The sequence below is a fragment of the Corythoichthys intestinalis genome, chromosome 5, assembly GCF_030265065.1.
Source record: "Corythoichthys intestinalis isolate RoL2023-P3 chromosome 5, ASM3026506v1, whole genome shotgun sequence".
Classification (NCBI taxonomy): Eukaryota; Metazoa; Chordata; class Actinopteri; order Syngnathiformes; family Syngnathidae; genus Corythoichthys; species Corythoichthys intestinalis.
In genome coordinates, this window is record NC_080399.1 from 506,320 (window position 1) to 533,341 (window position 27,022).

Sequence of the window (27,022 nt, forward strand, 5' to 3'; positions counted from 1 at the left end):
GGAAGTGGCCCAGGATATGAATCCATGGTTTCAGCATTGACTTGGTTTTGATTTGAATTTTGCCGAGACTGGATTTTGACAGGAAATAACGGATGAAAAATGACCTCCCAGAGATGACCGACAATGGGCGCGTCGGCCCAGGAGTGTTCGGCGTTGAGCCCCATGGTGCCGTTTTTGAAAACGATCAGGTTGAAGCTTTTATCGAACCACCTGCGGGACGGGACGGGACGGAAAGGTCAGAGAGCCTTGGAACGGCGCGGCCGGCGGGCTTTCCTCACCTGTCGTAGCACTTCCCGTGGAGCAGCGACTTGGCGTAACTGTCCAGCGAGCCGACGGGGTCGCTCTCCCGGAAGCGCTGCTCCGTCTCGTCCAGGGTGACGAAGAAGGCGGCCTTCTCCACGGCGTCCAGGGACTGCTTGTTCTTGCCGCGGGCGAAGCGGTCGCGGCGGCAGCGGGCCCAGGGGCCGCGGTCGCCGGCGGTGAGCGCCGCCAGCCTCTCCTCGCCCGGCGCCGCCTCCGAGCCGTCGGCCAGGATCCTCTCCATCTGCTGCTGGATCTCCCGCGGCCGCAGGAGTCGCCCGTCGTAGAACATCCAAACCTTGAAGAAGCGGCCCTTGTGGTACACGGCGATGTGCTTGCTCTCGTTGCTGTGTTGAAGGACATCTGCGCCAAACGGGAAGCGCGCGTTCAAACGTTTGAATGATTTCATTGTCGGCTAGGCTAAGCTAGGCTAAAGGAAGGACGACGCTATGGAGCGAAATGGAATGGGGATGCGGTATGGAAAGTTGGATGCAAAGCTCGTTTGAAGAGCGCTAACCCCTCTATGCTAGCGGCGAGGCGCGGCTTCTTCAAACCGTCGCTAACCTTGTTCGTGGCGAAACAAGGGAGCGCGTGCGTGCGTGCTTGGCATGGGAAGACTAAAAAAACAATGGCAGGTAAACAAGGGACACAAAATGATTATTACAGCGCTGGCCAAAAGTATTGGTACCCCTGCAATTCTGTCAGGTAATTTCTCCCAGAAAATGATTGCAATTACAAATGCTTTGGTGGTCATATCTTCATTTATTTTGCTTGCACTGAAAAAAAAAAAAGAATGGATAAAACTTTACACAAAACTCCAAAAATGGGCTGGACAGAAATATTGGCACCCTCAGCCTAATACTTGGTAGCTCAACCTTTAGACAAAATAACTGCCAACGACCACTTCCGGTATCCATCAATGAGTTTCTGATGGAATTGTAGACCGTTCTTCTTTGGCCAACTGCTCCAGGTCTCTGAGATTTGAGGAGGAACACTCCACAGGTGTATAATGGCAGGGGTCCCGAAGCTTTTTTGCACCACGGACCGGTGTTCTGTCAAATTTTGCACCCTTATAAAATTTTGCTCCCAAAGCTGTTGTGGCAGCCTCTTTTACATTCAGTTGGACTCTCAATGTTTTCCAACGGTGCTAAAAAACTATTTACATGTGCAACACGGAAATGGCGTAAATGAATGCTTAACGACACAGCGAAGTCGATCAGTGAGAGAGCTGCGTGCAGTTGTTGTGTGCAGCTAACATGGCAAACGTAAGTTAATATTCCTTTCTTTAAAGTTTGTAGTGTGTTCTTTGGAATCGCTGCATTTGCGGCCATTTCTAACGTTACGCGCATGCCAAATTTGTCAGAACACCGGCAATGAGCGGCAGAAAAATACAGCAAATATAAAATAACATTTGTTTTTAGCCCGTCGTGTTAAGTGCAGGGAAAATAGAACTATCCCACTGAATCAGTGGGAGGCTTGAGCTCATTTCTTTGAGACGAGATTGTCCCATCTAAGTGTGATGGGAGAGTAAAAGAAGCCCGCTTCACAAAGATACGATGTTGGAAATTGTAGCGCGGTTTTCAGTGCTCTCGTAGCGATGCCAGGATATTCCGGAATGACTTTAATCCGGAAGCTCTGTAGAGTTGTTGTCTCAAATGTATGTTTAAGGTCGCCGTGATTTGCGATCTCTACAAGCTGATATTCCTGTTGCACAGACATGCTCGAATCACTCGGTTTATTCGCATACGGGTCACGAATCCACTGCTTCGCAGTTCGTGGGTCTCGTTGGGGACCCCTGTTCTATGGGATTCAGGTCTGGCCACGTTAGAAGTCTCCAGTGCTTTCTCTCAAACCATTTTCTAGTGCTTTTGGGTCATTGTCCTGCTGGAAGACCTCTGAGGGAGACCCAGCTTTCTACATGATGCTGCAAAATGTGTTGGTAGTCTTCATAATGCCATGCACACAGTCAAGCAGTCCAGTGCCAGAGGTAGCAAAGCAACCCCAAAACATCAGGAAACCTCCGCCATGTTTGACTGTGGGGACCGTGTTCTTTTCTTTGAAGGCCTCATTTCTTTTCCTGTAAACTCTATGTTGATGCCTTTTCCCTTAAAAAGCTCTACTTTTGTCTCATCTGACCAGAGAACACTCTTCCAAAATTCTTTAAAATAGCCCCTCCCTTTCAGCTGCAGCCTTCCTGACTATCCGGACCACTGGCTGGATGGACGTCCTCGTTGACCCGCCCCCCATCTGGCTAGATGGACCTCTTCTTGTTCCCTTACTCTATTACATCTTTACAAACTGTAAGTCCGTCTGCTAATTCCCATTAGCAGTCCTGGTGCATCCTGTCTATCCGTCCTGGGAGTGGATCTCTCCTGACTGTGGTTCTCCCCAAGGTTTCTCATTTTTTCCAAAGGGTTTTTGGAGTTTTTCCCTGCCGACATGGAGGGTCGAAGGATGGGGGATGCCCAGGACTTGAACTTTATCCATTTCATCTGCTGTTTCTAACTGTGTATCACATTGCCTCTGCAAAGCCTTTTGAGACAACCTTGTTGTGATATAGGGCTATACAAATAAAATTGAATTTCTCAGATAAGTTTTGGCAAACTCCAGCCTGTCTTTTTAATGTCCCTGGGTCAAAAGTTGGGTCTTCCTGGGTAGAGTCCCTTTTCATTCAGTCGCCAATGGATAGTACGGGTTGACACTGTTGTACCTTCGGACTGCGGGACAGCTTGAACTTGTTTGGATGTTAGTTGAGGTTCTTGATCCACCATCCGCACAATCTTTGGTTGAAATCTCTAGTCAATTTTTCTTTTCCGTCCACATGTAAGGAGATTAGCCACAGTGCCTTGGGCTTTACACTTATTGATGACACTGCGCACGGTAGACACAGGAAGAAATCAGGTCTTTGGAGATGGACTTGTAGCCTTCCTCACAATTTTGCTTTTAAGTCCTCAGACAGTTCTTTGGTCTTTCTTTTCTCCATGCCAGTGTTGTTTTCGTCAACGATGACTATACCAAAAATATTTTGTTGACGAACAATGTTTTCATGACAATGACGAGACGATAACGAGCTAAAAATATATCTTGGGAGACTAAAGCTTAACAAAACGAATGCCAGTTTTCGTCTGACAAGAACGAGACCAAAATACACCGTAGTTTTGTTAACAATGTGTGACATTTTATATGTAGTTAGCCTGCCAGGTTGTGTCACTCATGTGACGTGCTGCGACCCCCCAACTCACCCACTAGTCTATGGTGCTCTCCAGTCTCCCCATTGCTTGTTTTGAGACACATACAGTAATATTTGTCTTCTTATCTCAGCAAGACAAAATATGCAATGTTGCTTTAGCCTTTAAAGGTCTGTGCTGAGTGCTAAATGTAACTTGTAACGTTAGCATGGCATTCAAGCTCCCGTTAGCATTAGGCTAGTGCTAACAGCGAGCGTCCTCCTAAACTCTCGGGCAACTTTTTTTTTTTTTTTTTTTTACATACAGTTCGTGCAGTCCAGCCTGGTATAACTAATTAGAAATTATATAGCATGCTGTTTTCCTGGTGATTTTGTATTATCACGTGTTAGATTTGTAGATGCTACAATAGTTGCTCGTCTGTCAATGTTCATTGGAAAACTTTTCTTATTTTTGGAGTGAAACTTTAGAATTTTACAGACAAAAATATTGAATAAACGTCAATTAAAACTGGACGAAATTAGTCTCGAGTTTTCGTCAACAAAAACTAGACGAACACAAACACATTTTTAAATGACTAAAATATGACTAATAAGTATTATCGTCCAAAAGACAAAAATTAAAATGGCTGCCAAAAACAACACTGCTCCATGCTCAATGTGGTACACACAAGGACACAGGACACAGGTTGAGTCAACTTTAATCCATTTTAACTGGCTTCAAGCGTGATTAACTGTAGTTATTGCTACCACCTGTTATGTGCCACAGGTAAGTAACAGGTTGATGTTAATGACACAAAGACGCATCACATGATTTTTCAAAGGGTGCCAATACTTTTGTCTGGCCCATTTTAGGAATTTTGTGTAAAATGATAATGATTTCATTTTTTTTTCTCCCATTCTCTTGTGTTTTTTTTTTTTTTCATTACAAGCAACATCAATGAAGATATTACCACCAAAGCATTTGTAATTGCAATAATTTTCTGGGAGAAATTCAGCATTATCTGACAGAATTGCATGAGTGCCAATACTTTTGGCCAGCAGTGTATATCCGATTGGTAATATATATAAAAAAAGGTCATTTTTGTTTTCATTTTTGGAATTAAAAAACAAAGGAAAATTATCTTTTGTTGATTTATTTTCATGTTTACTTTTTATTTCCATACAAATTTTACATTTTTAGGATTTAATTTTATAATGAAGCAAAACTACTCAATTTTTTGAAATAGTTAAAGGAAAATAAGCAACATAACGTATATACTAGCATATACGTGGCTGCCTCTAGTTCATCTAGTAGCTATTTCAGGTTGACCCTTGTACAGGGCGCACCACCATATGACTAAAACAATTTTATTATTTTTGAGTAAACTTTAGTAAAAACTTAAATACAATACAAAAAATGACAATGTGTTCAACATACTGTATTAAGATTGTAGTTTTTTTTCTTAACTGCCTTACGGTAACTCTTCCTCATCACCATGAATGGAAGCCCTCAAATTCCTCTTTTTGCATGCTGCTAGAGCACCCTCTTGAGGTCGCTTGACGACATTGTTGTCGCGGAGAGGTGCGCCATCTTGGCTTTATTTCTTCGTTGGGCAAGTTTTGTTCCCAAGTGCTGTTTGTCTAAAGTACACTGCTTATTTTTCTTATCAGGTATTTGTAGATTATTCAGACCATAACGTCTGTATAGTTTGCATAGGTATCTTATGCAGAGTTGTATGCTTCTTCCAGTTTTACAACAGTATAAATTGGGTAATGGTCAGTAGTAGTGCAACGATGATTCGATTAACTCGAGTAATTCGATTAGAAAAAAATACTCGAATGAAATTTTGCCGCTTTGATTATTCGCTTAATTAAAGTGGAGTTGTAATGGTTTGTTTTGAAAGTGTTTGCATTTAGTTTTATTAATTTGGGTGGATACACTGCCCTCAGTGGCGAGAGTCTATATGACATAACTCCTTTCACATGGCTGAATCCAGCTGCTCACTGTTAAGACCAACATAAGCCAAGTTTTTGTTTGAGCTGATGTTTTTGTTTTTTTTACTGCATTCATAATTGTTTATAGCTATATTTATCAGTTTTTTTGTGTGTGAATAATATGTGTTTGAACCATTTGTTAAGAGCATTGTTTAAAAAAATAAAATAAAATGAGCATTTTATAGCATTTAAGCTAGCGGACTTTTGCTGTGTAAATTAGCCAGTTCTTTTGTTGTACTTAGATCAACATTTATTTTTTTTTTTTTTTGATACCATTTGAGGCTAAGCTCAGGTATTTTAACTTTCTATGTTCCTCATCCGATTACTAGATTATTCGAACTAACAAGTTCATCGATTAATCGACTACTAAAATAATCGATAGCGACACCCCTAATGGTCATCATATCATATCAATTTGGCATCAAATTTATTTTGGCGGCGGCTAGCCACGCAAAATGAGACGGTGGGCCGGATCTGGCCCCCGGGCCGCCACTTTGACACCACTACTTTGGTCACTACAAAGTCACTTCAAATGGAATCGGACGTCTATCGATTAAGTAGATCAGGGGTTTTCAACCCAGTCCTCAAGGCACACTGTGGGTCCTGGTTTTTGTTCCAGCCGATCCAGCAGAGACAGTTGAACCAATGAGGCTTCTGCTAAAACAAGCCACACCTGACTGCAATCAACTGATTGCACTTGTAAAACACCAGATTGGGGAAAGTGTTGTCATCTTGTTTGGTAAGAATGAAATCCTGCACCCACAGTGTGCCTTAGTGGAATAGGTTGGGAACCCCTGAAGTAGATGACGGTGATTGTCGAGAATCCGAGTTATTGCGGCGGCCCGGCGCAAGCGGAACATCGGACCGACTCGGGCCGCCTGCCGACCATTTGTACGTGCGCGCAAAACAGAAAAAAAAAAAAAAGTCACCTGTGTCTACACCTGGCACACGACTGGTGTTGAACATACGCTCGTATTGGGCGGAACACATGGGGATAGTGTTTAGGAGCATGAGCTGAAAAGCAAGAGGGGAGAGTCAAACAAATCCACATGACATTCAAAATCACACCTACAGGGGGAGTCGATGAGGTGGCTGGAGATGAAAACTGGAAGGAAAAAAAAAATGAAAGAAAGAATGGATGGAAGGAAGGGAAGAACCTCGCCAGGCAGGCAGCCAGGCACTGTAGATATCATTCATATACAAAACTACGTGTCGGCCATTTTGGGTCAGGGCCATCCAATATATATATATACGTTTCTAAAGGGTTTCATAAAGGGGTGTCAAAGTGGCGGGGCAAGAAAATCACAAGCATTGCCTTCAAAATAACATTTCCATTGTTCTAAAACTTGAGAATATTTAATTATTAATATATTTTTATTCAATCTAAAAATGAAAAAAAAAAATACATTTACTGACCCCCCTCTTTTTTTGTACATTAAAATTTGTAAACCAAAGATAAAAATATATAAAAAGATAATCACACATTTTATTAATAGATGGAAAGGAGAATATTTACCACCTTATTATTATATTTTAAGGGAACTAAAAATAGGTGGGGGGAGGAAAAAAAGGTTAAAGGCTAAGGAAAGCACGTTAGCACTGAATTCATGTTTTTTGCAAAAATGAATGTCCAATTTCCACTGTCCAAAAACTAAAGAAAATTTATTTGTAGGTTTTTTTTAAAAATTACATTTAAAAATGAAACGAGTGAACATTTGCTAATTCCGTCCCCGTATCTTTGTATATTGAAAATGGTCAATGAAATATACAAATGAATAGTACAGTATATAAAAAGATAATTAAAAACCACACATTTAAAATAAATTTAAAAAGACAATATTTACCACATATTATGTTTTTTTTAAAAAAGGAAATTCGAGGGAGAGGAAAAAACTTATTTAGAGGCTAAGGAAAGTTCAACAAAGATGACTTACTTTGACACCCCCCGTCTACAATAAAGTAACTACAAAGTTCCTTTTCACAACGTGAATTACAAAGTACTAAGACATACTCAAGTACCACTTTTTTTTTCAACATTAAAAACCTGAATTGTTAAACGAAAGCAAACCTTTTATAAATCCTTTAAGAATTGAGTGAGTATTTGAGCAGGAAAATGGAGTGACCTATGCAAGATGGCTGCCAGTTTTTGACGGCATAGACATCTATTTGATATCTACGCACGCACCTGCCTGCCTGCCTGCCTGACCACGCTCCACAGCAAAGCCCGCGGACAGCTAATCGGAAGAATAGGGCCGCCCGGCCGAGGGATTTGACAAAGGGACAGAGGCCGGCCGGCCGGCCACATTTGGACCGGAAGTTCCGCCCCGCCAACCGGCCTGGCCTACGTCGGACCCGAACGACTCATATTCTAAGGAGGACGGAAGGGAAAAGGTTCGCGGGCGGGCTTTGCTGCGGAGAAGGCGTCGGCCACGTCTCGTCTCCTCTTACCTGTCTCCAAACCGGGGACGCGGGTAGTGTTAAACATCCGCTCCCACTGCGCCGAACACAGGGGAACCTTGTTTGCCAGCAAGTAAATCTAAGGCGGCGTCCGTCCGTACAGGCAAAGGAACACACACACAACACAGAGTCCGTGTCAGCGCGCTACGTCGACGGGACGGCTCGGCTCCGACGCGCGCTAAACTTCGGCCGAGGACGAGTGTCGCGAGCCGACCATTTCCAGTGGAAAGGTGGCAGCTTCAAATAAATGGGACGTCCATGACAAGCAATAAGTTAAGAGTGACTTCCTGTCTATTTTGGGACAATACTAGGTCACTTCCTGTGAGTTTTGGGGCATTTCAGGTCACTTCCTTTTGCTTTTGGGTGGCTTCCAATTGATTTTGGGGCATTTGCAGGTCACTTCCTGTTGATTTTAAATAGCTTCCTTTTTATTTTGGGGAATTCACAGGTCACTTCCGGTTAAATTTGAATAGCTTCCTGGTCATTTTTGGACAATACTGGGTCACTTCCTGTTAGATTTGGGGCATTTCCTGTTGCTTTTGGAATGCTTCCTGTTCATTTTGGGGAATTTACAGGCCACTTCCTGTTCATTTTGGATTGATTCCCACTGATTTTGGGGCATTCACAGGTCACTTCCTGTTTATTTTGGGTCACTCCCTGTTCATTTTGGAACACTTTCAATGATCAACACTTCCTGTTGATTTTGGAGTCAAAGGTCTGTGTCGCTTCTTGTTTATCTGGGGACATTTATTTCACTTCCTGTTAGTTTTGGGGCATTTTAGGTCACTTCCTGTTTATTTGGGGTCACTCCCTGTTCATTTTGGAACACTTTCAATGATCAACATTTCCTGTTGATTTGGGGGGGCAAAGGTTGGTGTCGCTTCTTGTTTATCTGGGGACGTTTATTTCACTTCCTGTTGATTTTGGGTCAAATCCTGTTGACTTTCCACATTTAGAAAAGGAAAAGGAAGACGGCGACACGTAACAAGCAAAAATACCGTTCAAACGCTACTTACTGGTTTGATCTGAGCTCGGTCCAACTTCCTCCTGTAGAGCATGATGGCGTGAATGGCATTACCTGCTCTGGCGGCCTGAATGGAGGTGGGGAAGACGTAAAGGAAGTCCTGGACACAAAAGAGGGACAAAAGATGTGTCATCACCAAATAACAACAAAACCCCAGAGTCTGGTATCAAAACTTTCAATGCAATTTGGCTGCTGCTTATATTTCAGGTAAATTCCTGGTGATTTGCATTGAATTGGGGTCATTTGAGGGCAACCTCCTGTATGTTTCTGTCACTTCCTGTTGACTGTGGGGCCTTTCAGGTCACTTACTATTGAACTTTTTGTGTATTTTGGTCACTTTCTGGTCATTTGAGACCTTTTTCGGGACATTTAGTCTTGCTTTTTGGGCAATTCAAGGTCACATTTTGACTTTGGGTCATTTCTGGGTAACTTTACATGTATGTCAGTCGCTTCCTGTTGATTCGAGACTACTTTCAGCTCACTTCCTATTGCTTTTTGAGCATTTCTGGGTCATTTCTCCTTGATTTGGTGTCATTTCTGGGTTACTTCATGTATATTTTGCTCACTTCCTGTTCATTTTGGATAACTTCCTGTCGATTTTGGGGCATTTAAAAGGTCACTTTGTGTTGATTTTGGATCGCGTTCTGGTCATTTTGGGGGAAATCCTGGGTCGCTTCCTATTGATTTTGGGGCATTTTAGCAGCAGGGCCGAGAAACAAAAGTGGGATTTGCCATGTGGCAAAATTGATTTTGCAATGTGGCATTTTTTTGGTAAGTGGCCAAATGGATTTTGGTTTGTAACATTTTATTGGGTATAGGGCAGTTTTGCAGGCCATGCACGTCCATGCCATTGACGGCTATGCACATCCAAATTTTCTATTCATTTTAAATGGCAAAAAAAACATGTGTGGCTGTGATTTTTGACCATACACTTTACATTCGAGCGCATTGACATTCAACTGGCACCCAAGTACGGCTATGCAAGTCCAAATTTTCCGTTCATTTTAAACGGCAGAAAAACTAACTGACTAACACGGAAATTTAGACGTTCATAGCCGTCATTGGCATTGCCTGACTTGGATGTCAGTTGAATGTCTAGGTGCTGTAATGGTAAGTGAATGGCCAAAAATCCCAGCCACCCATATTTTTTTGCCGTTTAAAATGAATGGAAAATTTGGACGTGCATAGCCGTCAATGGCATAGCCTTACTTGGGTGTCAGTCGAAAGCAAATACGCTCTAATGTAAAGTGTATGGTCAAAAATCACACCCACACATTTTTCTGCTATTTAAAATGAATTGAAAATTTGGATGTGCATAGCCGTCAATGGCATGGACGTGCATGGCCTGCAAAACTGCCCTATACCCCAAAAAATGTCACAAACCAAAATCCATTTTGCCAAATACAAAAAAAAAAATGCCACATGGCAAAAAAATGCCACATGGGAAAATCCATTTTACCACATACCAAAAAAAAAAAAGCCACATGTCGGAATCCATTTTGCCGCATGGCAAAAAAAATGCCACAAGGCAAAATCAATTTGCCACATGGAAAAGAAAAAATGCCACATGGGAATATCCATTTTACCACATACCAAAAAAAAAAAAAAAGCCACATGTCGGAATCCATTTTGCCAAATGGCAAAAAAATCCAGCGGCGTCAATGACAGCCAGCAAGTTAACAAGAATTACATAACAAAGAGGAGTTAGCAACTGAAGCAAACGCATCACGTCACGGTAAATAACGCAGCCTACCATGGCGTAATAGTTGCTGTTGACCATGATGGGCCCTCGACCTCGAAGGTAAATGTACTCTTCCCACCAGTCGCTGACCTGAGAGCAAAAAAGCAAAGGTGAGGTCCGACCGTCAGAAAATGTCACCGTCATTCCGAAGCGCTCACATAGTTGGAGGCCCACCACGACTTGAGTTTGAGGTACCACTGTAGTCTGGGACCCAGATTGCTCTCAAAGTCCTTGGCCAGTCCCCTCATGCGTTCGAACTTCTCGTCGTCCATGAGCGGCCGCACCGACTCCAGGTACTTTGGACGGAAAGGGAGCCGGCGTCGGACAGACGTGACGTGACGAGACGAGACGAGACGGGATTCGGAACGTACCCTTCTGCAGGTGTCCTTGACGGGCGGGACGGGCAGCCGCGGCAGGGAGTTCTGGAAACTGTAAAGCATGGGTTTCCTGCCGGAGAAAATCTTCACCAGCAACTGCCCGACAAAATGAGAAAAGGATGACGTCAAAAGGAATACGTTCATTCGCCAACGGCGGCCAGAGTAGATAACGGATGCTTTGACATTGATCAAATAATCTTTGGTTGAGAAACAAGCTCGACTTTGACGGGAACGTCTTCCCTACAGACATGGCCGTCTGCCCGGAGGCCATTTTGGTAAGGGCGATGAAAGGTCTTTTCATTCTTCTGACGTTCATTGAAAGGACTTTATCAGGAGTCGACGTCCATTTGAAGCAGGTGAGTGGCAGCGATTGAATGTTTGTTTGTTCGTTCGCCGTCAGCCCTCCTTCTTCAATTGAATTGAACATCTAGCGCCGTCAACTATGTAAATAGTCACTTTGACATTGAGAAATAAGCCAGTTATGCCTTGGTTTTGATGTCAATGCGTTGACTTTGATGGGAATGTCGCCCTTACCAACATGGCTGCTCTAAAGTCGTGTTGGCTATTTTCATGCTTGTCATCAATTGAAATGAGTTTCATGGACATCTAGTGCCGTCAAAAGCAGCCACTGTGTAAATAGTAGATGCTTTGACATTGAGAAATAAGCTAGTTAGGACTTCATTTGAATGCCACTGCATTGACTTTGATGAGAATGTGGCCTCACGGCGGCCATGTTGGTCGGGGCGACGATAGAGCATTTCACGCTTCTGCCGTCAATTGAAATCAAGGTTATCACTAGTAGATGTCCAATCCATTTGAACTGGGAGGGTGGGAGTGAATGAATGTGTCTTCATTCGTTGCCGGGCCTCCTACTTTAAAATGAGTTGGACATCTGGTGCTGTCAACAGCAGCCACCGTGTAAATAGACACTTTGACATTGAGAAATAAGCCAGTTATGACTTGGTTTTAATGTCAATGCATTGACAGTGATGGAATATTGCCTCTACCAACATGGCCGCCGTACAGCCATGTTGGTAGGGGCCACGAAAGCTCTTTTCATGCTTCTGACATATCGTCAATTGAAATGAGTTTATTGAACGTCTAGCACCGCCAAGGGCAGCCACTGATTAAATAGCAGACGCTTTGACATCGAGAAATAAGCTAGTTAGGACTGCATTTAGATGTCATCGAATTGTCTTTGATGACAATGTGTCCTTTAGGCGGCCATGTTGGTAGGGGCGATGATAGGTCTTTTCAGGCGCCTGCCGTCCATTGAAAGGACTTGATCACTATTAGATGTCCATTTGAAGCAGATGAGTGGCAAGTGATTGAATGTTTGTTCATTTGCTGCTGACCCTTCTACTACTTCAAATGAACTGGACATCTATTGCTGTCAGTGGCAGCCAATGAGTTAAGCCGTGTCTGACCAGGCCGTGCTAGCCATTAACTTTACAATCAAATTCAGATTAATTTAGTATTATAAGAAAAACATTTTGTGTATTTTTTTTTTTTTTTTTTTTTTGCGAATGCACAAAATCATTTTGCGTGTGATTTTTTTTTGTTTTTTTTTGTGACATCTATCATCTCAGAAAGGGTATTTTTGCACGGTGGCGCACGTAGCGGGCGGCCATATTGGGTAGGGCAAGCCGCGATCGGAAACTAGATCTGCACGTTATTTCTGAGTACTTTCCGACACCGATGACGTCGTTTTAGTGCCGTGTACAGGATGTAGTAATATCAATTTTAAAAACCATTTTTTCGTGTCTCACCATCCACAATCGGGTGGACCAGGACACGGAGCCGTGGCGGGCGTACATCCAGCCGTGCCACGACAGCAGGCACTTGAGGACGTTCCTCATGATCATGATGATGGTCACCCAAAGACCCGTGCCTACCAGGACGCCGCCCACAATCTTCTGGCTGTCGGTGGACATGTACTTACTGCGCACAAACAAAGCCATTTGATCACCATTTGATCACCTAACCCTAACCCAAATTAGATTTAATAAATCACAAAATACAATACGGAACTAAATCAAAAAATTTTTAACAGGAAGTAACTCAGGAAAGCCCCAAAATGAACTGAAGGTGACCAAAATGCACAGGAAGTTATGTTAAGTGATTTTTGAGGCATTCTTGGGTCACTTCCTGCTGACTTTGGGGACGTCCTGAAAACTCACTGATGATGATACTTTTGCACTGGGATTGAATTTATGGATAGCCATCAATGGTGGTGAGTTCATTTTGGAGCAATGCTCTAAAATGAACAGGAGATGACCCAAATTCAAGAGGAAGTGACTTGTACATGGCCAAAAATCAACAGAAAGAGACCCATAAACACCCCAAAATCAACAGGAAGTGACTTATAAATGCCCTCCAATAAAGGAAGTGACCCTTGAATGGAGGACATGACCTGCAATTGCCCCAAAACCAAGAGGACGTGACTCAAATCAACAGAAAGTGACCCATAAAGACCCCCAAATGAACAGGAAGTGACCTAAAACCAACAGGAAGAAAGGCCTCAAATCAACAGGAAGTGACCCTGGGATAAGCCTGGCTTCATATGTAATAATTATTCATTCATTCATTCATTTTCCATGCCGCTTTTCCTCACGAGGGTCGCGGAGGTGCTGGAGCCTATCCCAGCTAACTACGGGCAGTAGGCAGGGGACACCCAGAACTGGTTGCCAGCCAATCGCAGGGCACAAGGAGACATACAACCATTCACACACACACACACACACACTCATACCTACGGACAATTTAGTGTGTTCATATGGTAAGTAAAAATGAGGGCGGTCATTTTCCCGGCCGCGTGCGTACATTTGTGCGGGCGTGTGCTGCGTGAGCTCTGCACACGTGCGTGTTGATTACATATGAGACTCCAGTTCCTATCACAGATGTTTATTGGCCATCAACTTGCCGTGGAATTAAGGTTCAGACATACGAAATAAGGAAACACTTCTATATTAAATGCTGTTAAATATTGACACATTGAGGCTAATGGGAAAAAAGACATGTACTAACCACTTTAGTCTGCTATAAAACATTAAAAGTCTTCTCCACAATGTAAAATTGCGGTTAAAAGGTGACACATCAAACATGAAAACTCGCTAGATTAAAGAATGTGCAAGCCATGCGAACAAAAAAACATCTATTACTGATACAACATGTGTGACAAAAGAGAAGTGCATTTTGTTTTTGTTTGGTTTTACTGAGTGTAAAGCTTACGGTTAGTGGCTTAGCAAACGGTGAACATTTCAAAATAAAAGCATGTCATGTTCAGATTTCTGGGGGCAATCGCATATACTTCACATTCTACACTAAGAATAAATTTAAGATGACATCCATTACGAAAAATGGGATTGGCAATGATAATATGATGTTATAAATGATCAAAAATTGGCTTCAAATTTGTTGCATGCGCACAAGAAGAGTCATTTTGGATCAAATTAACACTTCTAATGGGTTCTAATTGGCAGACAATGAAAATGACAGTGAGTTTCTCACCTATTTCATATTCTGCACCAAACTAACTTTAAAATGACTCACTATTGTTGGGTCTAAAACTCGTTCTTTAACTTATTTACCCAAGGCAAGCTGACAAAAGGCAGGGCACGGTGAGACAGAGTCAGGGAGTTGACATTTTTCAACCTGCAGGTTGGGAGAGCCAGGAGACATGTTCCGCGACCAATGTCTCATTAGAGTCTCTCTCTGAACTCTCCCGCGCCGCTTACTTTTATGGAGGGCTTGTTGATGGGCAGAGTACAGTTACAACACTGTTGTCCAACGTGGCAGTATTCTAATCACTGATTGAACAGACATTCTTCTTGATTGAATTAAAAATCACACTCCTGAGCAGGCAAGATATCTTTGTTTCGAACACACATTTGCACTCAAAGTACTGTAGCTTGGTGGAAAAGTACTGAGATTTTTGTGTGATGAATCAACATATGTGTGTGTATCTATTTATCAGCAGAATGTGAACAATCACTGGTAAGCACATGATTATGGGCTAAAACTGTATTCTTCAAAATAGCTTGGGAAAGCACGTATAATAGTTGTGGGAGAGCAAACTGGTATCATATATTTGGCATACAAAAACAAGCTTATCTTACACTATGCATTGTGTGTGTTTTGTTTTTTTTTTAACATCTACAAATTTTAATATCGTTTGTGTTTATTTAAGCAATATAATACATTGCATTTGTTGGTTGAATGGGTAAAAATAACATTTTTTAAAAAAGCAGTAATATCACAATAATTTATGAGACAATATATCACCTACGAAAATTTTTTATGGCGATAGGCCTACCCTGGGATAGGTTCCGCTGAATTTGCAATTTTCTAATAGATTTTGTGAGGTGGTAAGCGTGGCCGGCTAACCTTATAGGCACGTGCTGTCCCAGTTTGGCCAACAAGCCGAGAGACGGATCCAGATGTTTGTACTTATTGTAGGACATGTAGGACACCACCACCACCATGAAGCCGGCGGGGCTGCCCGGGTACACGCCAGTCATCACTCCATTCTGAAAGAGGAGGAGCTTACGGTTAGGACGGGGGAGGCGGCGGCGGCGGCGGCGGCGGCGGCGGCGACGGCGACGCTCCTTCTCACCTTGAAGCGAACAAATCTCTTCTTCCACGAGTGAAGACCGGAGAGGTAGATTTGACGCAGGGCCTCGTGGCACAGCTGCAGGTCGATGCCGTCGGGGGTGACGGTGAACTGGAAGGCCACGGCCTGGTGAGCTTCTGCCATGACGGCGACGGGGAAAGCGCTCTCCTGGAAAAGGAAGGCGATGGTTAAAAGGCGCCTCGACTCGTTGACGGCGCCGGACGTCCAAATCCATCGAGAGCGGGCGGTCCCGCTTCCGATGGATTTGGACGTCTACTAGCCGAAGTGGGTAGTAATGCGTTACACTTACTCGAGCCACTTTTTTGAGTAAAAAGTACTTCTCAAACTTGTTTTAATTTGGCACCGACAGTAAAGCGCTTTGGGCATTGTAACAATGTAGATCAAGCGTACTCTATATACGTACTCTCCATTTATCATGATATTCATTTTCATTTCATGTTTTCTCCACTAGAGGGCACTCATGCTCTTTGGACGGGTGATGTTTCATTTTTGGAGTCTGAATTTGATGGTTTTTGTGTATTTTTTGGCCTACTTTGGTCATGTCATAACTTATAGTCCAATACAACAATAATTCATATGGATGATGTTGTGATAAGAATTAAGTAGTACATTTGTAAGTATTAACTTCTACTTACTTAAAGCAACACTAGGTAACTTTTCAACCGATGAGACGTTGACTGACAACCAGTTGAATGACATCGCTTTTATATCTTGATGAGGTCTGTATCATTTTCGCTGGCACTAATTAACTTTGAGGAGGGCGGAAGGAACCCTGCCACACAAAAAAAACCTACTCATTTGCCGACTGCGTTACGGCACACGCCACTTCCCCCGTCATTATAAAGACGGAAGTCGATGCGAACGCTTTTGTGCGAATTCTGCAAAGATGGCAGAGCAACAAAAGAGACAAAAAAAGCTTTGCTCCACACCATTGCTCGCCGTCAAAGACCAAATGAACCACCATGAAGCTTTGAACCAATTGGCTACAAAGCCTCATTGCTTCAAGAAGCTTCAATTTGGCCATAACTATTCTTTTGGGGGGGACAGTCAACCTCTGCTGCCACCTGCTGTCAACACTGTGGTCGTCCAATGGTCCTCCTAGCGTGCATTGCAGCGCTACAAATGTAAATAACAAATCAAAATTCATGTTCTGTGCTAATTATTTTTTCGGTGACTATTCTAGTTGTTTCACTAATTGCTAGTTATGGAATTTGGTAACACTTTATTTGACAGTGGCGCCATGAGACTGTTATAAGACCATCATAATTATAACATGACACTGCCATGAGCATTTATTAATGCTTATCCGGCAAATGGATGGATGTAAAAGATCCGAGCTTGACATAAATGGAGTTAGTGACATTTTTTGCCGGATGACACTTAATGACATCCGTCATAAGGATTCATTAATGCCCATGATATTGTTATGACAGTCTTATGACGCTGCTGTCAAATAAAGTTTGACCTATTAGCCCAAATAAATCAACAAATAAGCCGCACTGGACTATAAACCACGGGATTCAAAATGAGGGGAAAAAAACAGCGTCTTATAATCCGAAAATTACCGTACTCCTTTTAAACATGTTTATGTTGAGAATATCTGCGTTTTTAATTTGTACACATTGCATTGCAAAGTAATGTCTTTATTTTAATAAGCATGTTCAAATAAAGAAATATATACCATTGTTCAAAAAAAATGTTTTGGATAATAGTATTTGATGGGTTTTATTATTATTATTTATGAGCAGCAGAGAGCGAGTGCCCCTCCCCCTCCAGATCACATGATCCAGCTTCCACTGCGGAAACTGGGGGAAAGGTCGCCACTCACTACCGAAAAAAACTGTAAGCGTCTAGAGAAATAAATGCAAAAGCATACGATATAAGTCACGATGAATGGCACCTCCACGTCACGTCACGTCACAAGCCGTCCGTCCGTCCGTCCTTGTCTTTCAAATCCCAATTTCAAGGTGTCGTGAGTCGTCACTCGACCTAGTATGTACCTGCAAACCGCTACACTTGGACTAACCACGTGGTCCGCCAAAAACCGGCTTTCTCTTTGCACCCGAGGGCGGTTCGGGTGGAAAGAAATTCCCTGCAGTCTAATAACGGAAAAGTGCATCACGTCGAAACCAGAAAGAATGATCTTTTTTTTTTTCTCTCGTCTTCTGACCTTCAAAACAGGTGACCTCACGCCAAGAAAGAACGACCTCCATCTGACGGCGAATGACCTTGGTTTACAGCGTTTCGGGGACTATTTTTTTCCCTCCGCCGAAGCGCTTTAATTGCATTCCAAAACAAATCGGGGCAAGCAAAGCCCATTCATGAAAGCGTTCGCGTTCGCGTTCTCCAAAGCGTCGCGGCCATATTTCACCAACGCTTCCGGTCCAGAGGCGGCTTAAAAGACAGGTTTGACTCACCGAACCTCGCCGCGACTCTCAGACTTTGGTCCGCGCACGTAGGGATGACACCGTTCGGCCGCGGTGAGTGCGTGGACCGGACCTGACCGCCGCCCGCCCGCCAGTCGCGCCGACGTTGACGCGAATCAGTGAGAGGAGAGCCGCTGCTTTTACGACGTCACCTTCGTCCCGAGCGAAACAGCGCCACGTGGAGGATCTCGGCGGTTTTGCGAGGAAGCCAAACGGTGACGTCACGATGGCCTTTCCCCTGCTTTGTCGGCAATTGCTTCTGACATTGACCAGAAAATCTTCAATTTTTTTATTTAAAACCATAAGCGGATTTAATGGGGGGCGAAAAGTGTGATTGCATGTAATTGACTTTCCTATACATATAAAAGTTTTAAAGCAATAAAACTGCAACAAAAATGAATGAAATGAACAAAAAAATATATTTTTATAATGGGTCAAAATTATTTTTTTCGAACATATCATGTGACGAGCAACTTAGACGGTCATTTGCTTTGCATATCATTAAAAAAAATATATATATATGGAAGGGCAATTTTATTTTTCAAATGATTTTTTTCTTTGATTGAAAAAATATATTTTTTGATTGACACAACTTTTTGGGGGATTAAATGATTTAGCCACAAATGTCCTACTCATAATATGACCCAAACATAAAAAGGATTGCTTCAATCAAAACTTTTTCCATGAAAAATTAAGTGTTCAAATGCAAATTTTTAAATATTTTTTCGCATTCAAAAACTTTTTCATGATTGAATTTTTTTTTGATTGAAGAGATTTTTCTTTTTGAAAATATATTTTTTGAAGCAACCTCTTTTTTTGATTGAATAAAAAAGACAAAAATGTCCTCGCCAAAATGTGGCCCAAACACAAATCAACATTACTTCAAAGAAGTTGCTTCAATCAAAAAAAAAAAAAAAAAATCATTTTTTTTTAGTTTTAAATGTATTTGCATTCAAACATTTTTTTGGGATTGAATAATAAAGACACAAATCTACCTCCATATGGTTCCGCCCAGGGGATACAATTTTTGACTGTGGTAACAACATTGGCACGACACTGGCGGGCGTACCATATTCAATGGATGACGATCTTGGCGAAAAGTATTGCCTAAACAGCCCAATTTAGAATTCCCCTCTAGAATGATGGGAAACAAAAATCACTCGTTGTCAACTTATTATTATGAACAGGGGTGCACAAATTTTTTTTTGCCCAGGTTCTCAGAGGAGGACCTGGAGATGTGACTTGGTCCTCATTGAGCTTGAGAGCCGACCCGCCTGATGCGATAAATTTATGACAAGCTTTACTTAGAGCCAATTAACTTTAATTACTTATATTAACAATTAATGCTTGATTAACATCAACTGGCACAACAGAATTGCCATTACTTTGAAGTGAAATGTAAAGAAATAAAAAGCACCAATTCAAAATAAAGGGCATTATGCGGCTCCCACATTCACTCCAAGCCTTTTAAAAAGTGGGATGTCCTCCTCATAAGACCTCATTGAACGTGCAAGTTTAGCTTTGTAAAATGCGAGCAAAAACACGTTTGTCAGTGCATGTTGCTGTTCATTATCTTTATTCAGCCACTTGTCCTTAGGGCGAGTGGGGTCCTGTTTGACATCGACAGTTTGCGTAATTGCCACATGCGCTCTGTTTTTGTCGTGCTTTTCAAAGTTCGGATGGCTGAAATTCTTTGACCCTACATAAAATGCGCTGCTCTTATCGGCGGCATTGGGATTCTCACGGCGCATTTTGTACCGCATTTCCGTGCGAGAATCATTTGCTTCTAGCCACGGTACCTCCTGTAGCCACTTTTCAGCAAAAGTCCTTTTTTTCGGTAGCTCCGGTGTCGTCTCTGTCGTCTGTCTGTCTTTTGACAGGGGTGGGGGAACACGGAAGTAATTACTCAGTGTGGCCTGCCTCTTCGACATTTTGAGAAGTGATTTTCTCGTGTCCGCCGCAAATACAGTGGTCAGCCATCGGTACGCAAAAGCGTATCTAAGCCGTTGAGGGCCAGCGCGTTTGTCTACGTCCAGTACGCATGCGCGCATGTGGACCACTTATGTGCACCCCTGCTTATAAATATTCTTGTAAGTAAATTTTATTGCTGACACTGCGTTTTGGGGTCATCAACATGTTGTGCCCCCTCTGCCCTAAAAGTCAAAACTCTGCCTATGTTTAAAACCATTACAAACACACAATCCAAACTAGATAATACAATATTGTGCATTATCATTTAGCAGAATATTAGAGCCAAACAAAGGAAAAAACTACAAGATGACAGTGCTCAAAATGCAACGTGACCCCAATAAAAAGTGATCTGTTATCAAGAGGAAGCGACCCCAGAAGCTCCCAAATCCACAGGAAGTGACATGACACAACAGGAAATGACCCTGAAATGCTCCCGAATCTGGAGGAAGTGACCCGATATCAACAGGGAATTACCTAAATGAATAGGAGGTGACCTGGCACAACAGGAAGTCACCTAACCTAATATCAACAGGCAATGGCATTGAACAGAAAGTGATCCCGAAATGCTCCTGAATCAAAAGGAAGTGATCTAAAATCAACAGGAAGTGACCCTGAAAGGTCCCCAAACAAACAAGAAGTGACCCGATATCAACAGGCAAGGACCCTGAAGTTCTCCTAAATCTATAGGAAGTGACCCCAAAATGAAGAGGAAGTGACATAGTCACAGGAAGGGACCCCAGAGGCTCCCAAATCTATAGGAAGTGACCTGACACAACAGAAAATGACCCTAAAATGCTCCCGAATCTACAGGAAGTTCTCCTAAATCTATAGGAAGTCAATAGTAAATCAGGAAGGAAGGTAATCTATAGGAAGCTTCCAAATCTACAGGACAACACAACCCCAAAAATGTTCCAGAATCCACAGGAAGAGACCAAATATCAATAGGAAGTGACCTGACACAACAGGAAATGATCCTGAAATGCTCCCGATATCAACAGGAAGTGACCCAAATGAACAGGAAGGGACCTGAAATGACAGAAAATGACCCCGAAAAAAGGTATATTCCAATGTTGCAATCTGACATGGGTAAATATTTGCTGCCAACCCTCCCACATCAAATGGCTCAGTCAGTCTAAAGCCATCAATGACAACCCAGTTAGTTATTTTAGAGCACTTCCTGGTGATGTTGGGGCATTCCGGGTCACTTCCTGTTCATTTAGGGCTATCCTATTCCTGTCAATTTTGAAGGAGTAGACATCCAAAGCCTTTGAAGTTGGAGGGTGGCAAGCAAATGACCTCATTTGAACATCAATGCAATGACAACGCCCCTCCCAACATGGCCGCCGTCAAACCATGGTGGTCGGGCCCACGAAAGCTCTTTTCATGCTTCTGCCTCGAGTTTATCAGCCTCCCACTTCAAACGGATTGGACGTCAATGTCAGCCGAGGTGTTAACGTTTTACTGAGAAAAGTCAACTCGTAGAAGTCAACTCGCTCGCCGCGCTAACTTTTTCCACCTCGAGTTTGTCGGCGAGCTTATTGAACAAGCACACGAGTCTCTGCGTTCTCTCCAGACGCTGCGGTTCTACGTCGGGGGCCAGAAAGTTCCGGTAGAACTCGGTCCCTTCCTCGCCGGGCGACTCGGCCTCCGCGTTTGGCGTCCTCGCGTTTTCCCGACCCGGGCGCGCCCGTTCCCGCTCTAAAACGGCTCGGTCCCTGTCCAGACAGGCCCGGTCTCGATCCAGACACATTCGGTCCCGCTCCAGAGCCGCCCGGTCCCGCTCTAGAGCCGCACGGTCCCGCTTTAGAGCCGCCCGCTCTCGTTCCAGCGCCGCCCGGTCCCGCTCAAAGTGTCCGTAGTGTTCATTCGGGTCCTGCGTGCGGCATAGCGGGGTCTCCGCCCTGGAGCGCTCGCCGTCCGGTCGGACTTTCTGAGGGACCGGCAGTCTAATGACTTCTTTCTTGTCTTCGGCGGCGGCGGCGGCGGCGACGTCTCCGTCGGTTTCAGAAATATCCACGCTGAAATGGACCTGCGTGGCTAGAAGGGAAAGGTGGTTTCAGTCACAAGCCACAACCCAATTCAAGTTTAAGCATAAATGTTCCATACGTAAAGTGTTTTGTGAGCCATTATCGCTTGTCGGCCATTTTGTGTCAGTGCCGCTCGATAAATGTAACATTATAGTCCATGGAGCTTGTGCTATGAAACGGCTTCATTTTCAAGCGGCTCGGTTTTTATAAACATCACAGATGCAGTAAATGAACTGCCTAAATTTGAAAGAAAGTGACTTGGAAATGCCTCAAAACCAAATGGAAGTGACCCAAAATCAACGAGAAAGGACCCAAAATGTATACATAATGACCCCAGAATGCCCCAAATTGTAAAATAGTAAGCAAGCCTGTAAAGTACAGGAAGTGACCCATAAATACAGTGCTGACATTTTCAGCCAATGAGTTAATGACGCAGTGACCTGGAAACGCCCCAAAAATCATCAGAAAGTAACCTGAAACCAACAGGAAGTGATCCAAAAGTTACCCATGACTGCCCAAAATCAACAACACAAATCAACAGGAAGTGACCCTGAAAGGCCCCAAAATCAATTGTAAGTGACCCTATTTTAACAGGAAGTGACCCAAATGTGCCCCCAAACTAATAGAAATACCTGTCCCAATAGTATGTGACCTAGAAATTTCCCAAAACTGACAGGAAGTGACCTGAAATCTACAGGAAGTGACTTAAAAATGTAAAAAAAAAAAAAAGTTGTGAAGTGATGATTTGGTATAAATTGAATGCCCTAAAGTCAATAGGAAGTCAGCTGAATATTATCCAAAAACACAACAGGAAGTGACCTGAAAAGTCTCCAAAAATAAACAGGAAGTAATCAAATTAACATATAGTCACCCAGAAACCCTTAAAAATCAACAGGATGTGACTCAGAAATAGTCCAAAATTATTAAGTGGCCCGTCCCAATGGGAAGTGACCTAAAATGCCCCCATATTAATAGGAAATGATCCCAAAATCAACAAGAAGTGATGCAGAAACTCCTAAAAAAACAACAGGAAGTGACCCAGAAATTCCCCCAAATTAATAGGAAGGTACACAGAACTTTGCAAATTAATAAATTGAAGAAAAAAAAAAGACATTCGAAGTGACTTTCTGTTGATTTTGGATAACCTGAATGCCCCAAAGCCAACAGAAAGTCACCAGAAAATTCTCCAAAAACCAACAGGAAGTGACCAAATTAACTTGAAGTTACTGAGAAAAACCTTAAAAAAAAATGAAAGGAAGTGACCCAGAAATTCCTCCAAATTAATAGGAAGTGACCCAGAAATTTGCCAAAATCAACATGAAGTGACCCAGAAATAGCCAAAAATTATTGGGAAGTGACCCAACTCAATAGGAAGTGACCCAGAAATGCTCCCATATTAATAGGATATGGCCCAACAGGAAGTGAACCTGAGTTTTCAGAAAATCAACAGGAAGTGAGCTATAAATGTAAAAAATAAATCTTTGAACCTAAAATTTCTCCAAAAACAAACATGAAGTGGCCAAATTAATGTGACGTGACTGAGAAACACCTAAAAACAGCAGGAAGTGACCCAGATATGTCCCCAAATTAACAGGAAGTGACGCAGAAATTCACCAAAAGCAACAGGAAGTGACCCATTAATGTAAAAAAAAAAACCTGTGAAGTGACTTCTTGTTGATTTTGTACACCTTAAATGCCCCCAAAGTCAACAGGAAGTCACCTGAAGTCTCCAAAAATCAACAGGAATTGACCAAAGCTAACTTGAAGTGACCGAGAAACACCTAAAAAACAAAAACAGGGAGTGACCCAAAAATTTGCCAAAATCAACAGTAAGTGACCAAATGAAAATGAAGTGACCCAGAAGCTCTTAAAAATCAACCGGAAGTAACCTAAAAATGCCCCAAAATTATTAAGAAGTGACCCACCTCAATGGGAAGTGACCCAGAAATGCCCCCATATTAATAGAAAATGCTCCCAAAATCAACAGGAAGTCTCCTGAATTCTCAAAAATCAATAGGAAGTGGCCCACAAATTAAAAGAAAAAACTTTCAAGTGACTTCCTGTTGTTGTTGGGTTTTTTTTGTGATCATTTGAACTTTAAAAAAAAAAATCAACAGGAAGTCACCTGAAAATTCTCCAAAAATCAACAGGAAGTGATCAAATCAACTTGAAGTGACTGAGAAACCCCTTAAAACACAACAAGAAGTGACCCAGAAATGTTCTAAAATCAACAGGGAGTAACCAAATGAACAAGAAGTGACCCAGAAGATCCTAAAAATCAACAGGAAGTGCCCTATAAATGCTGCCTAACGAATAGGAAGTGACTTGGAAATCAACAGCAATGTGACCTTGTCACTTGACGCCTAAATTCTCCAAAAACAACAGGAAATGCCCCAAAATCAACAAGAACTACTCTCAAATGATGCAGTAAATGAACTGCCCGAAGAAAATGACTTGTAAATGCTTAAAAAAAAGTGACCCAAAATCAACAGGAAATATACAGTAAGTGACCCGAAATGAATTCATTTTCCCGCCATGGACAACGATGAAGATCCGATCCATTTCAAGCGGTTAAAACCGAGATAGAAGCTCACCTACTTCGTCCCCGCTCGCCGAGGGGACCCGCCGCTCGTCGGCCGGCCGGCCGCCGACGGCCTCGTCCATCAGGCGGAACCAGCGCCACGAGGGTCCTCCCGTCGTCTCCATTCCCACCGGAGGGTTCTTCAGGACCTTGTACTTCACCTTCAGGTTGTCCCACTTCTTCTTCAGCTGGCGCGCTGACAGCACCCCCTGCAGACCCATCTCCTGACAGATGGCCCTGGAATGGCGACAACGTGAGCGGGCGGGCGGGCGGGCGGGCGACCGTACGGACGGACGGACGGACCTCCATCCCCGAACGGCCGAATGTTTCTCTCCCGTGAAGACGGCACTGTTGGCGGCGCGCAGCTCGATCAGCTTCCTGATGTCCCGCTCCGTCACTGCGGACAGGCAAAAAAAATGTTTCAATGGGAGCAGATTTATGATGAAAAAAGGACACACTTGTAATTAGCAATCAGCAGTTGTTCATTCGCTGCTGCCGCCGCCCTCCCACTTCAAACAGATTGGACATCTAGGACCGTCAGTGGCAGCCAATGAGTTACATTTCCTTTTGATTTTCCGTCACTTCCTTTTCCTTATGGGTCACTTCCTGTCGATTTTGGGTTACTGAAAAGGAAGAATGTCCCCAGAAGAATAGGAAGTGACCTCAAAATAAATAGGAAGTCACCATGAAATGCCCACAAAGGACTGGCTGTGAATGGGATGCATTGAACATTGGTCTACAGTGCTCAATGGCAACCAATGAGTTTAATTTTGGGACATTGCAGGTCATTTGCTGTTGATTTTGTGGCATTGATGTGGTCCCTTCCTGTTGAACAGGAGGAGACTCAGGAATGAATAGGAAGTGACTCAAAATCAACAGGAAGTAAGCTGTAAATGCCCTAAAATAAACAGGAAGGAAGTGACCTGTAAATGCCCACAAAAGACTCCAACGTCAAATGAATTGGATGTGTAGCACCATCCATGGCAGCCAGTGAGCTAACGTGGACACTATTCTACTATATGAATTTGGTAGCAGCCTGTTGGTTCCTTTTTTGATTTTAAACAGTGACACCTTTTTGAAAGGATAAATTGATTGTTAGCGGGAGCATATCGATAACCTTTTGGGCTACAAAGTCACCTTTTCGACACTCCAACTATCAGCGCTGTCGTTTGAAAATGTTTATCCTCATAACTACACAGATCTAAAGACAGGTACATTTCCATAACGAGCACACGTGAGCAGGCGATAAACACCATTTTCACATGACTCGATAAATACACGTTGAACACAAAAAGCCACGTCAGTACAGTCAAACAAGGCACATTTGGTTTCGGAAGAAAGGTAAGTTAGACTGTCAACACTTCCTGAAAATGTTTGTGCACATTTCCCCCCGGCAAATAACAATTTAGCGATCAAATGATCCATTAAAAAAAGAGCGCGAACAAAAGGGAAAAGAAAAATCTTACTTTTGTAGGCGAACGACATTTTCTTCGCAGCTAATTTGAAGCCGCCGCTGTTTTGTTTATTTCTTTTTCCGGTTTTTCTTCTTTTTGGCTTGTTAGAACGCAGGATGTGGTGTGCCGCCATCCAGCGGCAGACGAGCGGTAGTGCTTCAGCAGAAACCCAATGTGGAAAGGAACGTTGAGAACAATTTCACTCGTTGGCGGGCTGAGAGGTCTAATCCATATGAACTGTGACGACTGGCATTGAATAAATACGTTTCAGTGCTTTTGACGTTCATAGACGTCCAATGCATTGGACCCTCCCCCTTGTACTATATATTTGTACGTCTAGTGGCACAAATGGCAGCCAATGAGTTAAATGAGGCTGAGGGGCAATTTAAATGGAGACTCTGCGACACAAAGACGCAATGACTGAATAGCGGACTCGCCTCGCATGCTCATGGTGTCAGCGAAGACGAAAAATTCCGAATCCTGCCTCCAAAGTGGAAGAATCCGATTGCCGGGGATTGAGGAGGATTGGCCCGGTGTCTGAAAAGTGTCATTGCATGTAATTGACTTTCCTATATATATATAAAAGTTGAAAAGCAATAAAACTGCAACAAAAATGAATGACATGAACAAAAATATATATATTTTTATAATGGGTCCAAATTATTTTTCAAGCACCTTAGACGGTCATTTGCTTTGCATATAATTTTTTTTTTTTTAATTTGGGGGGAAAAAAATGTTAAAAAAGATTTTTTTTGACCGAAAATATTTTTTTTGATTGAAGCAACTTTTTGGGGGGATTGAATGATTTAGACACAAATGTCCTAATCATAATATGGCTCAAACACAAAAAGGATTGTTTCAATCAAAGAA

The 27,022-nt window shown here is 42.8% G+C and overlaps 2 protein-coding genes across 5 annotated transcripts in view; both read right to left on the minus strand.

The window, feature by feature from the left end:
* Window positions 1-18,294, minus strand: part of cpt1ab (carnitine palmitoyltransferase 1Ab (liver)) — a 29,599-nt gene extending 11,305 nt beyond the window's left edge. For 2 of the 4 annotated variants that reach the window (XM_057835825.1, XM_057835823.1), the window contains exons 1-11: window positions 18,111-18,294; window positions 15,676-15,840; window positions 15,447-15,589; window positions 12,830-13,001; window positions 11,055-11,156; window positions 10,842-10,979; window positions 10,696-10,773; window positions 8,935-9,042; window positions 7,910-7,997; window positions 279-663; window positions 105-210 (exon numbers count right to left, since the gene is read on the minus strand). In XM_057835825.1, coding sequence (XP_057691808.1) covers window positions 105-210; window positions 279-663; window positions 7,910-7,997; window positions 8,935-9,042; window positions 10,696-10,773; window positions 10,842-10,979; window positions 11,055-11,156; window positions 12,830-13,001; window positions 15,447-15,589; window positions 15,676-15,816 — 1,461 coding nt within the window. In that variant the 5' untranslated portion in view covers window positions 15,817-15,840; window positions 18,111-18,294. Of the gene's footprint in view, window positions 1-104; window positions 211-278; window positions 664-6,390; window positions 6,476-7,909; window positions 7,998-8,934; window positions 9,043-10,695; window positions 10,774-10,841; window positions 10,980-11,054; window positions 11,157-12,829; window positions 13,002-15,446; window positions 15,590-15,675; window positions 15,841-17,863; window positions 18,029-18,110 lie in introns of those variants that run through there. The other 2 variants (XM_057835826.1, XM_057835824.1) reach the window with 2 other exon arrangements.
* An 80-nt stretch (window positions 18,295-18,374) lies between these two features.
* Window positions 18,375-26,251, minus strand: LOC130915776 (uncharacterized). Its single transcript, XM_057835829.1, has 4 exons — window positions 26,165-26,251; window positions 25,002-25,095; window positions 24,712-24,935; window positions 18,375-22,127 (listed from the first exon to the last, which is right to left on the minus strand). The coding sequence occupies exons 1-4, from the start codon at window positions 26,181-26,183 to the stop codon at window positions 21,562-21,564; spliced, it is 903 nt and encodes a 300-aa protein (XP_057691812.1). The 5' UTR covers window positions 26,184-26,251; the 3' UTR covers window positions 18,375-21,561.
* Window positions 26,252-27,022: the final 771 nt, after the last annotated feature.

Excerpts from the sequence above, each read along its gene's own strand:
- LOC130915776 (XM_057835829.1), bottom strand. Across the intron at positions 24,936-25,001 it reads TCGGCCGTTCGGGGATGGAG|GGCCATCTGTCAGGAGATGG; the intron begins GTCCGTCCGTCC and ends TCGCCATTCCAG. Across the intron at positions 22,128-24,711 it reads GGCGAGCGGGGACGAAGTAG|CCACGCAGGTCCATTTCAGC; the intron begins GTGAGCTTCTAT and ends TTTCCCTTCTAG.